The sequence below is a fragment of the Spea bombifrons genome, chromosome 4 (assembly GCF_027358695.1).
Source record: "Spea bombifrons isolate aSpeBom1 chromosome 4, aSpeBom1.2.pri, whole genome shotgun sequence".
NCBI lineage: Eukaryota > Metazoa > Chordata > Amphibia > Anura > Pelobatidae > Spea > Spea bombifrons.
In genome coordinates, this window is record NC_071090.1 from 94928152 (window position 1) to 94946144 (window position 17993).

Below are 17993 nucleotides of genomic sequence, written 5' to 3' on the forward strand. Positions count from 1 at the left end.
CAGTGAACAGGGATCACCATGGGCACCCTGATTGGTCTGTGGCTACGCATATGTAACAAACTGGGATGCACTGTGTGTTCTGACACCTTTTTACCAGAACAAGAATTAACCCCACAAGAGCTACAGTTTTGAAGATGCTCTAACCCAGTCATCTGGCCATAACGATTTGGCCCTTGTCAAAGTCACTCAGATCCTTACGCTTGCCCATTTTTCCTGCTTCTAACACATCAATTTTGAGGACGAAATGTTCACGTACTACGCGTAATATATCCTACCCACTAACAGGTGCCATGTTAGCAAGATTATCAGCGTTATTCACTTCACTGCACCCACATTCCAAGTGCCCTAAAATAGGAAAAAATAATAATAAGTATTATGCATAAGATTGAACACTGCAGTAGACTGACATTCGGTAAGGGTAGTGTGAATGAATGTGATTATTTATATTTTTCCTCAAAAGGTATATAAATATGATTTCCAGTGTATTATCTTTATTTGGATTGGACTTTTGGTGGGATGTTAAATCTTGTGAAAGACTTAACAAAAGATTTAACAAAAAAAAATTGCTGTATAGCAAACCTTTTCATACGCTTACTTGCCATGATGCCAGAAGGAGATTAAATGAAAATGATAGACAGAATTAAATACAGAAAAAAAGAAGCAGGGAAATATAATTATCTTATATAGGAAAAAATGTATAGTATCGCAGGAGACAAAAGCAACATCTAGATATTTGAATCTAAAGATAGTCTCAAATGGAACATGTGTCTGGTAAGTAAGATCAAAGGAAGTCAGATCCAGGCATAGGAAACACAACAGCCGTGTGCTCAAATAGCGAAATCCAAGCACACATCTGGAGAATGCTAATTCAAGGCAATTTAGCAGATAGAAGGAGAGTGCAGCACTTCAGGGTAGAAGAGATGAGAGGCTGCAAAGAATAGAAATGGTTTATTATCAAGCCTAGAGCCTTGGCCCCAAGGAAAATCATAAAGAGCATATGGTGCATAGTGAACAATGTTAGCTAAACATGCTACCAGGCAAAGTGTCCGTGGCCAAAGATAAGTATTTGCCATTCCTTTGTTAAACTCTTAGAAAAGGTGTCAAGCTTGATGAAATAAGATAATAAAAATCTACATTGGCGGAGGGTAAGTGCTGCCATGTTTGTAATGCTAACTCCCTGCTGATATCAATAAGGAAGTTCTTCTCATTCTTATTACTGCATGACTTTATCCACCACAGAGAACACATATATATATTTATATACATATAAGATGAGTTTCAATCTGGGATATGCTGTAATGTATTTCTTTTCATGATCTCCTTTTCTGAGGACACACTTTTAGAATTGATATAAATAAGGTTGTAGATTGATTCATTCCATGTTTCCTCTGATTTTAAAGATCATATGACCGAATTGGATTATTTGTTCCCATTTTCTCTCCATCATCATTCTGAAGATAAGTACTAGTGCACAGGTAATTGAACATCAATTGTACATGATTGAAATCCCACTCTACAAGCCAAGTGGCAGCAGTGGTGCAATCAGCGATTGCTACACGCTACCCTTCCAATGTTCCAAACACTCCTTCCCATGTATACCTGAGGGTCAACATTCCTACGTTTGTTATCTTTCACGCAGGACGACTACAATGATGAAGTCACAAGACTTCTAGACCCAGCATGTCTTAGCAGAGCCCTTCACATCTCTGCTACCAGCTCTCCAGCAACGTGAAAATGAACTGTACAAAATCAAAGAGAGTCCTTTGAAGTAGTCAGGTTCTTACATAAAATATTACAAGAGGAAAAATGAATCAAACTTACAGAGAAGGAACATTAGCTGTTGACTAAAAAAAAGGCATCCAATCAATAAACAAACTGGCTTTCAGTTGATTACACTAAAGAAGACTGATTAGGAGCCAGCAAGCACAGTCGATCAGTCAAGTATATGAGTGTTGATACGCCGCGTGGGGCGGGGAGCTCGATATCTTTGTTCTTATTATTAACGGAATTGTGCCTGGGATTGTACAGAGCTTTATAGAAGGTCCACGGGAGTAATGAGCAGGACAGGGGTGACACTAACTTTCAACTTGACTCCGGGCAAGTTCCACCAAAAAAACAGCTGCAGAATTGAGTACCATTCAAAGTGAATAAATATTCCACTTGGTTAAGTGGGTTTAATTTTTGATCAGACATTCCAGGTGATTTCTTATCGTGGTACCTGTCACCAGTCTCATGAGGTCTGGACAGGGAAGCTATACTCCAAAAACTATTGTCCAACTTAGTCTCAGCTACCTTTTCATGAGGTAAGTCTACACTTAAAAGTAGGCAGAGTTTTTGTTAAAAAAATACATTTAGTGTGAATAGATCTCATTCTTCTAATCCGGTTATAAGGGTTGTAATTCAGCCATGACTTTCTTCGTTTCATTTGGGTCTCACATACCCAAAGCCCATACTCTGTGTTACAGGAACTGTTCACACAAACATGCTAGCTGTGAATTTACTCTATAAAGTAAAAAAAAAAAAGCTTTTCAATTATAGCAAACTTGATTACAACAATACAGACATCTAAAAACATCAAAACATGCATTTATGGCAACCGGCACCACTATAAAACAGACTACATTACTGAAATTGTGCTTAAAGTGAAATAGGATGGTACATTTCATATGTTCAATGCCTTTTGCAGAAGCAATAATGTTCTTTTTATTTATTTATTTTTTAAATATGCAATAATCGTATGGAAACTGAGAATAAATGTGTAGACATAAACATCCCATCTTTTTAGCAGTTTGGAGGTGAGATTGGGTTTTATTTTGTAGTATGAAGAAAGGAATGCAATAAGGAACATCTAGGAAATGCTGGAATCCTGATAAACCCAGAAAACCCCTAAAATGAATAACTGTAGGGAAGGTGAAGGCTTACGATAATAGGTTAATACATGGAGACATAGAAAGTCAGTAAAAGTTTTTACCCGGTGTAGCAGGTGTCGTCCTGTTTCCTTGATGGAGCCATCATAAATTATAGATAAAGACTTGGCTCAAGTCTCCCTGGACACTAAAAACAACGTTTGTTTCCCTTTCACATTCATAATTCTTCTCACTTCACATTAAAGGCATTTTAAAATAACATTTTTAAAAAGCCATTGAAAGGTCAAAATGTTATAAATATTCAATGCTTTCATTTTTTTTTCTTGTTAAACCATCATCAGATATATTGTTAATCAATAGCAAAATCATTACTTCCACTCAGACAATCTTTTTTTTTTATACACTAGTATTATATAAGGGAATTTCCCTTTAGCAACCATGGGCAAAATTTCACCATTTCTCAATAAAAAAAGGTTAATATTATTGAAACCTCTTGGGATGGCTAATATATTGATTAGAAATGAATGTTGTCATTTCATTAAAGAATGGTAGCCGTGCAAGCAGAGGTTTTACTGGTATCAGTTACCAAATTTTGACATATACCGTACTTATGTATAGTAGTTGAACCTAAATTACTCTTTAAAAGACGCATTCTGTGCCGACGTGCCGGCAAGCTCTACTCTAAAAACCCATATTACAGTTCAATACACTAAATAATACATTAAAATAAGCAATATGTATGTATTAAAACTCTACCTAATATACCACTGGGAAAGATATCTTAACCCCTTCATTAAAAGGGTTTTTCATACCTTAGTCACTGTAACTTTTTGGCCTGTTTACAATATATCTACAAAAATAGGAGAGCGTACAACCTAAAAGCACAAAAGGCACAAAAATTCAGATTCCCTGGCTGCTGCTAGAATAATAATGGCCGATTAGTACACAAAACAAAGCTGAATTCCTGATTTGTTTTGCTTACCATATATCTGTTCAGTCGTGATTGGTCTATTTTTGATTTTCTCCATAAATGTATATATATATATATATAGTTTATATAGACAGTAAGGATCTTCCCAATGTAGACCCATAGGTCAGGCTTATAAGATATTATTCTTTACAAATGCTGACATAGCTTTTTCACCGTAAGTAAATGCATTATTCAGAGCAATCACTGTAAACCTGTACTAACATCTTGTAATATTATACAAAACCAGTCAGCAAATATTTTAAATATTAATCTTTAGCGTCCAGGAGGCAATGTTGAGCACATGTTGAAAGTATGCGTTTGTAAGCAGGTTGTAAACCCTTTATTGCCTGGAAGACACTGAGGGTTTGATTTTTCCAGCTATATGATAAAATACAGCTGTGGCCACAGCAATGTATCCTGGCCTAGGTCGACATGTTGATCAGGCTCCCCATATGCTGCTCTTTAATCTCCCCTATCGGCACATCATGGAGGACTGTGTAGAGCCAGCACAGCCTCCAGAGATTGCAATCAAAGGCACCACATGGAGCGCTGAGGTATAGCCTCTTATCCTAATGCTCCATATTGAGGATGTGACCGGCTGAGAGGAGCCTGTCCTGGGTGAGGTCTAGGGCAGCGTTAAAAGTAAATATGCCTCTGGTACCACCTCTTGCGATTGTTGTTTGTCAACTACTTTAACTTTAGGAAGATGAGATCCATGGTAAAAGGTTTTAGAAATATTATACATTTGCCCTGTTCTTCTGTTATCGTCAATTCTCCTACCACCCTTCCATAGGCAGTTTTGACCGACGACATAAAAATCAATACACAAGGGTGTGGGGGCATAAATGCACAAAGGGAGCTGTCTGGGGGCACAAATACATATGGGGCATGTGAGATAGGTCAGGGATCGCCCCTCGCTGAGGTCAAGGGACAAGTGCCCGTCTTCATTCAAACCAGGCAAACAGCAGTAAGTTTGTGCAATCTGACGCAGGGTCAGGTTTATTAGAAAGGTTGCAAACACACAAGAAATATAACAACACAGCAACAAAAGAAATAACTTGCCTGTCCGGCACTTACTATACAAGGGATGTCCCTCACTACCAGCTGGAGAGCTTCTCTTTGCCAACTTAACATATATGTCCAGCAACCTTTACTCACATGTCTCTCCCACAGACAGGCTTTCTGTGTCCTCAGCCAGAGAGCTACCTGCCCTCCTGGCTTCCCTTTATATCCGCCCTCTCATTCACCTACATTATTCACCTCGCAGGTGGAAGACTCTGGTGTTACTTCACATAGGAAAGGAATCTAGGAGAAACATACCTCCCTTCCACCACCAATCGTACATGAATGTCACAGGCAATACACAAGGGTGGGGGGAGTACATTAATACTAAAGGGGGGCCTGGCTGGGGCATCAACACACAGGGGGAAACACACAAATGTTTGTTTTGTGTAGCTTGACCCATCCTGATGCGGGTGTCGGTGTGGCAGAGCCTGTCTTGGTGTGTGTTTGGGTGTCAGTGTGGCAGAGCCGGTCCTGGTGTGTGTGTGTTTGGGTGTCGGTGTGGCAGAGCCTGTCCTGGAGTGTGTGTTTGGGTGTCGGTGTGGCAGAGCCTGTCCTGGTGTGTGTGTTTGGGTGTCCGTGTGGCAGAGCCTGTCCTGGTGTGTGTGTTTGGGTGTCAGTGTGGCAGAGCTTGTTCTGGTGTGTGTGTTTGGGTGTCGGTGTGGCAGAAGCTGTCCTGGTGTGTGTGTTTGGGTGTCGGTGGGACAGAGCCTGTCCTGGTGTGTGTGTTTGGGTGTCGATGTGGCAGAGCCTGCCCTGGTGTGTGTGTTTGGGTGTCGGTATGGCAGAGCATGCCCTGGTGTGTGTGTTTGGGTGTCGGTGGGACAGAGCCTGTCCTGGTGTGTGTGTGTTTGGGTGTCAGTGGGGCAGACCCTGTCCTGGTGTGTGTGTTTGGGTGTCGGTGGGGCAGAGCCTGTCCTGGTGTGTGTTTGGGTGTAAGTGTGGCAGAGCCTGTCCTGTTGTGTGTTTGGGTGTCGGTGTGGTATTATCTGCTGAGCACTGATGTCATCTTTATCCAGTACACATGGATGCCGAGGAGTTAAGATTCTGTCTATTTTATTTATTTCAATAAAAAGGCCACCAAAATCGTCAGCAACCAGGCCCACGATGCTCTTAATCCAGCCCTGCCTCCAGTATGCGTCAGCCTTCTTAAATCCAGCTTGTACCCACAGTGTGCTCCAGCCTTGTGCAGTTTTATTTGGGTAAACTTGTTTTAAATGGTTTGTGGACTGATTTTGTTTTACTGTTTAAGAAACTTAGTATTGATAGAATGACAAATAAAGTTGATCAAAAAACTGTTTGTTCACTTCTGTTTTCATTATCGCCAAATTAACCCTGTATTAATATGCATTATGAAGCTAAAAGGCCATATTTTCTCTCAGTGAAAAATGAGTAAGGTCCACGCACACATACATTTCTGATGAAGTGGCCCACTGCAGAAAAAACTTAGACACTCCTGCCCTATGGTATACATATGAAACAGATTTCTAACAGATATATATTGTTTTTTTAATCACTTAAGTAGGATTCTTTTGTGCACTGAACTGCGGAATCTAATATGCATGAAAAATGATAGATTCCCTATAAGTCACGACAGCACAGACCAATTATATAAGAAGCAATGGGGAATTGCCATAGGATAGTTCAGAAATTTCAGAATGAATGCCTCCTATATATGTTTTAGCCCTTCATATACTAAACCCCATCGAACCTGAGCAGTTATTGTTATCCTAAGTAAGCACCGCTTTATAAAAGCACTTTATACATATTATATAAATGTAAGTCACCCAATAATCTGAGACTAACATACAGCAGAGTAATAAAACCATGTAACTAGTCTTAATGGTTGAATTCTAATTACTCTGGTACTGTAGCATCAAGCTTAATTGGCGAGGTTTAGGTAATAAGACATTTAGACTGTGATGACTTGGTAATCCAAAGGTTTCATACTGTTGTTTTATACATTTTATTGTCTGATGGGGCATAAATACACTATAGTTAAAGAAAAAGTCAACTACCGTATTTGCTTGATTATAAGATGAGGTTTTTTTCAGAGCAAATGCTCTGAAAAATACCCCTCGTCTTCTAATCGGGGTCGTCTTATAATCAGACCTCAAATAGAGGTCTGACTATGAGACTAAGATCCAGATCCCCCGCACCGCTGCAGGGGACCTGGATCGTTCTGTCCCCCCCCCCATTTAACACTCCCCCCCCCCCGTAGACAACTTATGCTGCAGCCGGAAGGAGGTGTGGGGGTTGTCTGCGTCCATCGTGCAGACCTTCCCCGACTGCCAGAGATCAGAGTTCCCCGATCGTCTTATAATCGAGCAAATACGGTAATACCATAAAACAAGGTAATTATGGTCCATGGGGCAGAACGAATAATTTAACTAACAAATAGCTAATTTACTGTCCTGAATTTATCTCCCTAGAAATTGTACCCAAAGTGTTACTAATTCAATCAACAATGAGTAAGTTAAGAAAAAGGAGCAATAATTGTGCCTACAGAAAAAAGGTCACTTCTTCCATGACACACAGATAGATAGATAGATCGATAGATAGATAGATAGATAGATAGATAGATAGATAGATAGATAGATAGATAGATAGATATGTGCCTCTAATACATATTTCGCTATATCATACTACACAATGTAATATCTGGTAACAGTGACAGATTGGTCTTAGTAGGGTTCTTATGCATCACTATCGCAGTCCAAGCAATACATGAAGTTGAGTTGCACCATTTTGACTTCCAGTCAACAAATCGACCATGTCCATCATGTAATCCCTAAAAACCCGTAATGCCACCACTGCTGTGTCTGTTGAATAATCAACTAGACCTGTATTCTTGGAGCATTTTTTTGTATGTTCTTTTTTGTGTACTCTTGTCTTGTCCCTCCCTTGTCTCCGAAACTGTATTCAACCTCACTTTGAACTGAGTATTATTAAGTGCCACTGGTTCTCAGCCATGGCTGGATTCCAGGCTTATACCTCGTGTATTGACAGACATATATGTCTTGTTAGCACATTAATACCCCCCCAAGGCTTGACCTCAGTGAAAAAAGGGGGTTGTTTGTGCAGACCCCTCCACTAGAGCTGGCTGAAAGAAAATGCCCAACTTGGAAATGGGAGAAAAAGGGGCTATTACACCCTGGGGTTTCTTGCAGGTAATACCTTGTTTCTACTTAATTTGAACCAACGTATATGCCACAAGTGACAAAATATTTGAAGTTTCAGGAAACAACTCTTACAGCTTCAGCAAATGCACTTTTGTAGACAGAACCTTTACGACAGGTATGTCTTTGTTCCTTCATATTATATTTCACCATTGCTCTTTAACTCATCGACACACTAGATGGATTTTCCGGTATCCTTTCCTATGACAAGCTTTTGTCCTTTGTTTCTATAAGATCTACATAAATTGTATTATTCAATAAAATAATAATTTTCTCTATAATCAGGCTCTCTTTACAGCCAATTTCCAGCTCCTTTGTTTAATGCCAAGTCTAAAATACCAATCTAGATTAGAGTCTCCACCAATGTTGCTTAAATAATGTGCATTATCAATATCAGCCTCTTCCGCAATTTTCTCATTACTGAAACAATTCCTTTAAACAGTCTCTTCTCCAAGCAGGCATTAAATGCCCCTTAATTACTAGTATTTAACCAATCAAATGTTTCCATTTCAAAGACCATTAGCTTTCTATTAACACATTAAACAATTTAGTCAAATGTGCCTCATTGAAGGATCTCGCCGTGGGATTGCTTTAAGGTTTATCTCCGATGTCTGTCTCCTAAATGGGACGCTTATTTACTGATGTGCTGTTGTTCTGGTAATTTGTACTGTTGGCAGACATCATGGGCTTTCTGTCAGACGCTGGATGAGTAATCTGAACAGATAAGAATGTCTGTCGAGAATGGAGTCTGTATTTCATTCAATGCATTTGCATGGCAAGGTGAACCACAGCCTAGGGATGCTTCAAGGTGGGTCAAATCCCCGTAAGAGTTCTTTACCTTCCAAGAACTTGTCCAATGTAATAGTAAATTATTTTCAATTGAACTAGTCAATATATAACTTTAAGTCTTAATGCCTATTTCAAAGGTAAAACGCCGGGACAAGTGGCCATAGTCAAAAACAAGAGGACCAGAGAACTAACTGTAATGCAATATACAAAAGTTTTACTTCTCTGATGGGAGGTGGATATGTAGAATAACATTCCAGCGGACGTAGTAGAAGTTAATACAGTCAGCATAAAAATACAGCCTCCATAAAAAAAAGACCAAGGACCTAATAACATTTGCGGTCAACAGGTAGCAATCAGGGGGACCAAATGGGCCTGAAGGCTCTTATCTGTTAAATTGTTAATAATGTATTTAAAGTAATTATATGTGTCTAATCAACCCCATTCATCTTTTCTTCTCGTTACATAGGTTAGAGTTTTTATTTTTGACTGAAATGTATCTTTATTTAGATGGGGTCTCCACTACTGTAAAAAGTGCACTAGGTAAACTTTCTCTATATACAGAATGTTATATATATGCATGCGTTATACATGTACCATTCTGACGACTGAACACTCTTGAGGCAGTAAAAAAAATGATAGATATCAATCAGCTTTACAACCTGACATATTTTATATATGGATAGAGAGTATTAGATGAAGAAAAAATATTTTCATGAAGAGCGTTAGTCCCGGTCAACCCTTCCGGCTGTGTTTTCAGATAAATTCCCTAGGTATCATAGTATGGTACCTCATATAGCTGTGGCAAATGAGCAATAAAAACTGTCATGTATATTCCTTAATATTTCAAATAGGCGAAATAGGGACACTTTTGCATACCCTGACCTAGGATCCATGCTTTTGCAGACAGTAAGGATTATGAGCCAGTTGGCTAGATTCGTCGATCTCCCCTGACTGACCCAGCGAGCTGTAAAGTCAACTGAGGTTGGTGTAGCACCGACCTACAGAGTAGTTTCTACATGTCTATCTCGCGTCGGCCTGCAGCTGAGTGCCACAAATCTTTGGTAAGGTGGGCTGGTGGCCATATTTCTAGGAGGCTGGGCTTTACTGAGACTTTTTATGTGACCTGAAGACCTTTTAATGCTATATAGGTTAATGAGCAAAAAATATTAAAAAGTAGAAGAGTGTATGTTACTTTGATACACACATTCTGCTACATACAGAGGGCATTATTGTAACCTTTAGGACTATATAACCCTGTGATATACAGTGATACCAAGCATTCTAATCTCCTAGAAAAGAGAGACATCTTGAGAGAAAAGAGGGATGGATTTGGGTCCCTAAACAAGGACACTTGAGAGATATGACATGGGACCATCCTCTTCTGAGCTCCACTTGTGGCTGGACAGGTATAATTAATTTATTCTTGTTATATTGTAAGTTTCAAGTGCGCAGTGAGAAAGCAGACGATGAGAAAAGATTATAATACAAAGCAAAAAATAGAAACCCTCATGCCCAGATTAAAACATCACATTTCCATTTCCCCTTAACCGCTAAACTCTCTGAAGGAGCGATGAGTTTTCCCGGCTGAGATGTGAAGTAGAAAGAGTCGCATCTCGCGAATAATGAATTGTTTTGGAGCCGATAAATTGGTTTCCATGAAATAACAAGTGTCTTGTGTTGAGATTGTGTTCTCTTGCATTATAAATGTTCTTAAAAGTTCACATCAACAAGTTAAATGTTCAAAGGGAAACCAAATTGCTCTTCTAGTGCTACAGCATTGGCTTTTAGTTTGACTGAACAAATGGCTGTCATGGTAACGATACAAACCATGCATTTTTCCAAAGAGCCCATTAAGTCTTTCCATCCATATCTCGGCTGCTGTGCTTGCTACTTATGCAGGGCAGACTGATCCCACATAGTTTTATTTTAATAGAATTTATGTTGGATGCTTGGCTGGGCTACCATTTCTCTACAGAATACAAAAAAATATATGAGAGCTAGTTATTGATAAAAAAAAAACACATAAGCCCTAAATCCACAGGAAAAAAGCTACACATTTTGGATTAAATGCATCCATTCCAGCGAGAACATACACCCAAGCTTTACTTAAGAAAGCCACCACCCTAACTGTAACAGAACATACCTCCCAAGGCTATAATATGCATTGTCCCTAGAATCTCCTAAGGCAGACAGTCCATCTTTGGGGCTCAAACATTCTTTCCCTTTTCATTCCCACTTTTCGTGGAGCTCAGAATGTCTGCTTGATATGACCGTTAAGATGATATGTAAATAAAAAGCAGAAATATGTTATGACTTGGTAATATACTTTTAAATGCCTGGCACTCCTCTTATCAAAAGCGGTGCCGGCTAGCTGTGCCGATCAGCCATAACATTATGACCACCTGCCTAATATTGTGTAGGTCCTTGTTTTCCTGCCAGAACAGCCATCAAGGCATGGATTCCACTAGACCTCTGATGTCGTGCTGCAGTATCTGGCACCAAGATGTTAGCACGAGATCCTTTAAGTCCTGTCAGTTGCAAAGTGGGGCCTCCATGGATGCATCATGGTGCCATGTGTTCTCCAGGTAAGCGATGCACCCAGCCATCCACGAGATGTAAAAGAAAACATGATTTATCAGAAGGGGCCACCTACTTCCATTGCTCTGTGGTCCAGTTCTTGTGCTCATGTGCCCATTGTAGGTGCTTTCGGCAGTGGGCAGGGATCAGCATGGGCACCCTGACTGGTCTTTGGCTACGCGGCCCCATACGCAATAAACCGTGATGCATTGTGTGTTCTGACACCTTTCTATCAGAACCAGCATTAACTTTTTTTTGCCAATTTGAGCTACAGTAGCTGGTCTGTTGGATTTGACCACACAGGCCAGCATTGGCCCTCACGTGCATCAATGAGCCTTGGTCGCCCATTACCTGGCTTAGTCCAGAACACACCACTGTTGGCAGACGTTACTTATAAATTCGACAGCAGTTAAGAGCCACTTAGCCCATCTAATCTTCCCACGTTTCCCATCTGATGTAATACCCCAAACCTTACTTGGTATTAGAACGTTTGCTTAGATTCACAAATGACATTAACCCCTGCCAGCTATTCCATAACCTTCTTAGTTTACATTGGCCCTTATTGTTTCACTTGCTTTAAGACATGCCCATTGGTACTAGTCCTCCCCATGAGTAAACCCTCTGTTGATTTTTAAAGCTTGGAACCGTCAATGATTTTATCATGTCTGTGCTGGAAAAGGGGTGGTAATCGTTATTCCCTGCCCTGTATACTCAGCAATAATATTAAGCCACCACCAGCAGAATACTTATGGTATGGAAACCATAGAGAACCGATAAATGATGAGTATGTGCTCTTGTGATTGTCTAATGTTTCTGCTTAATAAGAAAAGTGGAATTTCTCTCATTAAAAATATTAAATCTATAGTTTAACATAGGAGTATACATTTCCAAAGCAAAACTTCTCAACTTTGAGTCCCCCAACAATGCGCATTTTCAGGTTATTCTCAAATTAGAACAGGCCAACCAGTCGTGCCTTTCAGCCATTTGTGCTCTTGTGAGGAGAACAAGGGGACTCTGATCTGGAGGATATCAAATCTGCAATTCTGCATTCCATAAATATATTTATCTCTGCTATTATAAAAGGTTGTGACATATTACTTATTTGGATATTATGTTTCTCTAGGTGACATAGAAAGAAAGACAAAAGCAGACTAAGCAAAACAAAATGACCATGGTGAAATTCGATTAAGATTCTAGTTCGACAGAACTATTTATGGCTATACCTGAAATACTGTAAAAAATAGTTAATGACTCACCTCTGCGGTGGGAACCCCCTCTGGAGGACGGCAGTGCAGAACAATCATTCCTTCTATAGGGACCTCTTTACCTTGGGGTTCTTGCTCAAAGTTTTTTCTTAAATCTACAAAAGATCATAAACCAACATATTCATGAGACTCAATAAAGATCTAAAACAGGTATAAGAATGTCATTGTAATCTCCCCATTGTGTCCAGATTAACAATCAACAGCAACACAGCCAACCAAGTCAGAACAATGTTGGAACAACCTTGGAATTGATGGCTACATACATTCAGAAACCCCAAGCGCTATGATGCTTTTTTTTTTAATTGTGGTCATTAGAGATTCTGGTAACATGTTTGAGGTATACACAACACAAAATTCATACAACAGCAGTATAACTTCTGTAATTTTAACCTATGTAATTTCCTACTCCATTGTGTAGGGTTAACAATAAATAGGTTAATGGCTGTCCATGGCCCCTAGTGGACACAAGCTACCCAGAAACTAACTTTTGGTTCTGTGTATTCTGTATTATTATTTTTTCATTTTTTTATTATTCTTTTCATGTATCAAATTAAAAAAGTGTTATCCCTGCACACCAGAATGACACTCACTGTGCTTATGTGCATGGAAAGGGTAGGTTATGTTGAGTAACCAATGTTCTGGTTTCATCAGAAAAAGGGAATAAAACTGTCAATAAAAGTACATGTTGTATGGGTAGAAAGGCTAATGCTATATGTCTAGAATTTACTGCTCTCCAATACGAGCCAAAGCAAACGGTACAGCCATAAAAGTGAAAGGCTGTGATGTGCACTGTCCCTAACATCTCTTATAAATTAATTTAATTCCATCATTTTAACTTAGACATCTGCCAGCTGTTCTTGTCCCTGCTTTTTAATTCAGTGGGTTCCAGAAGACCAATGTTTCTATCAATAAATGTTCTTCCTAACAAAAATGTCCGTCTATGACCTTGCGTGGTCTTACGTTTAGTCTTCTTTCTGATATTTTTGTTTGCGTTGGTTTACATGTATTTATGCATTGTTTGCCCTTAGTGTAGAAAGAGGGAAGCGGTAAAGAGAAGTTGGCCAGAACACTTACAGGCAATCCTCACAAACGCTCTCCGGCTTTTGGAAGTACCCAGATTGCTCCATGCCACACACTGGCACCAGTAGTCTTCTGAGCCATGGAAATCCTCCACTTGCTGCCTGGTCACATTGATATAGACCTCACGAATCGTCACACCTGGATACAAAGAGACGTATTAAGCCATTTCAGACACCTTACAAAATCTCATTGGTTCAATTGAAAAACAACAATAATGGTCCCATTGATTTACGTAAAGAATGCAGCGTTCCTATGATTGAATGCTTTTGCATTTAAAGAGCATAATTGTAAAACTGCTCTATGGAGAGCAGGGGGATATATCAATTGGCGTAAATAACATTTTTTCAACTCAGAAAAAAGAGGTTGTAGTTGCTAGAGCTTACATTGAAGATGTGGGAAGTTTCATTGGAGTATTCTTTACATAGGCTATAAAGGCACTGAAAAAAGTTCAGCGCAAGTTATTGGATTATGAATGGACATTAATAGTAATTTACCACATATTTTACCCTTTTTTTAGGTCATTAAGAGAGCGAGATCTATATTTAGAGATGGGCTTGTCGGCCTCTGAACGGTGTGGCTTGAGCCAGATATGAGGCAGGATGGGGTTTGAGCTGGCTTGGACTCAAACCGAGTGGAAACCCATGAATCAGAGACGAGCAAAACATTAGACTCAAGAGATTACTCAAGTAAATTAAATTGTGTAACTAAAGTGCATTATTCTTCTATTAAATGCTCGAGTTCAATAACTGTCAATTAGTCACACGAAACAGTCTTTGGAAGTCCTGTCCCCAGCCATGCCACTATGTGTTCCTCTGCAAATCGTGGCATTTATGGAAGAAGAACCCCTAGATACATAGACAGACAGATGAGGGAATAGAGATATATCTCATTAGGAGTCCATATTTATGATGAAATGCAAGGTGTTTATAAAATGTATTTTTTCTTTAACAAGACAGCTCAAGAAATGACCTGCTCTATTTTCACAATAATTAGCGTCATGGGTCAAGCAAGCAAGGTCATTCCAGGTCTCATTTTTACTGTGGATAATGATAACCAAAACTTGACGCCCACAGCTGACTATATTATCCAGCAGCAATAAGATCATATTCTAGCAATGATGAATTTTTATTTCACAGTCTTGATTAGTCTGAAAAGTCATGGTAGCCCCAGGGCAGTAGGAGGGTTCACATACAAAGTAATGGATACACTGACGCCCCACGAGATACTCATCCGGCACTTATATAGGCACAGGCAACGGAAAGAAGAAAGTAAAATTGAGCAAGCAGATTACCTTAAAGTAGATTTAAATTCTATGCTTTAAAAAGTAAGAAGAAAAAGTAATAAATTATCTAATGTATTGATAATTAGATGCACAGATGGGAAATCAGAGGGTAGACAGTATTCCAGAGACTACAGAATTACATATAAATTCTACCTTCAAGAATCAAAGAAGAGAGAAATTCAATGTAAGGCAAATTTTTTGAACTTTCTGTAGAGTTTTAATTCCATGCAGAATATGCTGCTTATTTTCCTGTCAAGTCATACCTTTATGAGGCACATTCCCTCATTGGGACCTAAATCCATCTCCGTCTTTCCTCCCTTGATGTCCCTTGTGTCCCAGTGACTTTCCCAGATCTGTTTTGTCGCAGTAGGAGATAATAAGGTCACAAAGACTGGGTAGGGAGTTTTAGCTCTGACCAAACATATCCACCTCTATACTACCCTGACCTAGTCTTATCCCCATTATAGATACATAGAATCTGATGGCAGATAGCAACCATTTGGCCATCTAGTCTGCCCATTTTTTTATGCTTTAAAGACTCCAACCTTAATCTGGCCTTTGCCTTCTCTTAGGTTCAGGATAGGCACATGACTATCCCATGTATGTTTTCATGGTGTTAACCTCAACCACATCTGCTCGGAGGCATTTACTGCTAATGTAAACCTCCCCACATCCAACCTTCAATATAAAGCATGACATAAAAACTTCATGGGTAAAGCGTCCTTGTACAATAACAAAAATGCATAATTCTGGAAACACAAAACTTGGCAAAATTTTAAACGAACCACAATTCTAACCTTTAGCTACTAGCTTCACCTGTTACATTAATTCTAAACTGTCCTACAATTTTCAATGTTTACTGATATTCTATGGCAAGATCAGATTCTACATTTGTCATGAGCGCTCTCCAGCTATGACTACTGTGTGCCAACTCATTCAACCCAGAATTCGTGATCTTTGTGGTTTTGGAAATGCAGTCAGTGATGACTGATTGGCGTCATCTGTGTATCCATGTCTAATATACATAATCTTACTAAATAAATGACCGTTATATTTTCTTAGAAACTACTTGTTTACATGTTTACACTTACATGTTTAAAGTATGACTATAAAATGTGATATTTACATATTTGGAATTTTGATTAAAAAAAATTGCATTAAGCCAAACTAGAAAAATGATATTACCCTATAATTTAGCCTCCGAAAACTGGATTACTACCAAATTTGGAACCTTTGTAATTTTCTGGATTACTAGGTCAGAACATCATTATAATTTTCCTTTCTCATTCTTTTCTCTAATTACTTTGGAATACATAGAATGAAGGACGCTAAATAAAAATACACTTGGTTCCATGGCCTCCCTCATTTGCTTGTGCTTTTGAGCATAGTATAGGGATGGAAATACATGGACCTGGTCATTTCACCTACAGACGGTTAGGTATGCCTTTACAGTGTACTGATGAGAATCTTAGCAATCGTGGGAACACTGAAGGTCTATAGATGAAGTTTTGTTTCTTGTGTAATTTCGTGCTTTGAGTTACCGTATATCTCGTACATATGCAACCGATTTACAGTTTTTCTTTTTATTTTTGACACAAAATGGCTCCTATTTATTAAATATTAAAGCACCCTGGTCTGTAGAGTGAGAAACGCTGCTTGCTTCACGGATGTCTGGGGGGGGACACGGTGATAGTTTTGAGGTGTTGCAGTACCTTTAAGAAATAACAAACAGAATATGGCGTGCGGGTTTATTCTCCCTCGTGGTTGAACATGAGCGTACCTCCTACATCTGACAGAATACCTCGATGATGAAACGCCAGTGGTGTAGGTAAGTGTTTCTCTTTATCTTGTATGTGGACACCAGCCTTGCTTGGCCTAAACCTGGTGCTTAATAGTCACATTGCTGCTTCCAAACATATGTTCCCATAATCCCCTTATCTCCTGCTCATTATCGCTGCTTTGAAATGTCCATCAGCAGCGGCGTGCTGGGAATGCGTTTGCCAAATGTGTTTTCTTCCTTTGCACCTGGCTGGGGCTTGCAAGGCACAGGAATGATAAATGGCGCAGTGGCTCCCATCCTCGCAGCAGTTTACAAGGCTCACTGAATACTCTGCATGTTAATTTTGGAGTCATGATAGGAAACGTGAACGCAGAAGCAGAATCCCAAGGTGGAGAGCGGTATCTCCCTGCCGCAGAAATCTTATCCAGGCCCTTTTTATTGGTAAAGTAATTTTGTATGAAATTTAAAGTGACATTAAACTTTAAGTAAACAATTAAGCAAATCTTACTTATTTAAAAAGTAACGCTTGCACAATCTTTATTTTAAGAAAAAAAAAAGCTGTATTTCTTACCTTACCACAGATCACTTGCTGCGGGTTTCTCCCTCCTCAACATTGGGGGTACCGGCAGTGTCCGTACGTAATCCCCCGTTTATGCGTTATGCCGAATGCTTAAAATAACAATTGTGCAAATCTTACTTTTCTTATAAGTAAGGTTTGCTAAATTGTTTTCTTAAGAGGGAAAGATAAAGTTTGATGTCACCAAAGAAAAGTTGTCCTTATGCCACAATTCATACCCCCATATTTGAAGAGGGACATTTGTTTTAGAGTTGTGGTCAGAAGCAGAGCTTCATTGAGGTCTTTTTTAATCTACTATTTAGTAGCAAAATTGTATATTATAATGCAATCTTTGCTGTTCATATCATTGTGACTTTCGGCACAGTAAACACTAGAAAAGAAGGATTTGGGACCCAAAGATGGACTTAGTCTACATGCCTTCTCGTATTTCTAGTTTCGTATTTCTAGTTTCTAATTTTCGTATTTCTAGAACTGGTTATGACTTTAAAGAAGGCTTAATTGGGAACCAACTGGAAGCAGCCCATCCTTCAACCCTGTACATTAAAATGACAATAGCATTAGAGGG

The 17993-nt window shown here is 39.2% G+C and overlaps 1 protein-coding gene across 2 annotated transcripts in view; it reads right to left on the reverse strand.

The window, feature by feature from the left end:
- The window catches only part of UNC5D (unc-5 netrin receptor D), a 254033-nt gene that overhangs the window by 113357 nt on the left and 122683 nt on the right, over positions 1 to 17993 (reverse strand). For both annotated transcript variants that reach the window (XM_053465189.1, XM_053465190.1), the window contains exons 3-4: positions 13784 to 13927; positions 12701 to 12804 (exon numbers count right to left, since the gene is read on the reverse strand). In XM_053465189.1, the coding sequence (XP_053321164.1) occupies positions 12701 to 12804; positions 13784 to 13927 (248 nt within the window). The remainder of the gene's footprint in view (positions 1 to 12700; positions 12805 to 13783; positions 13928 to 17993) is intronic.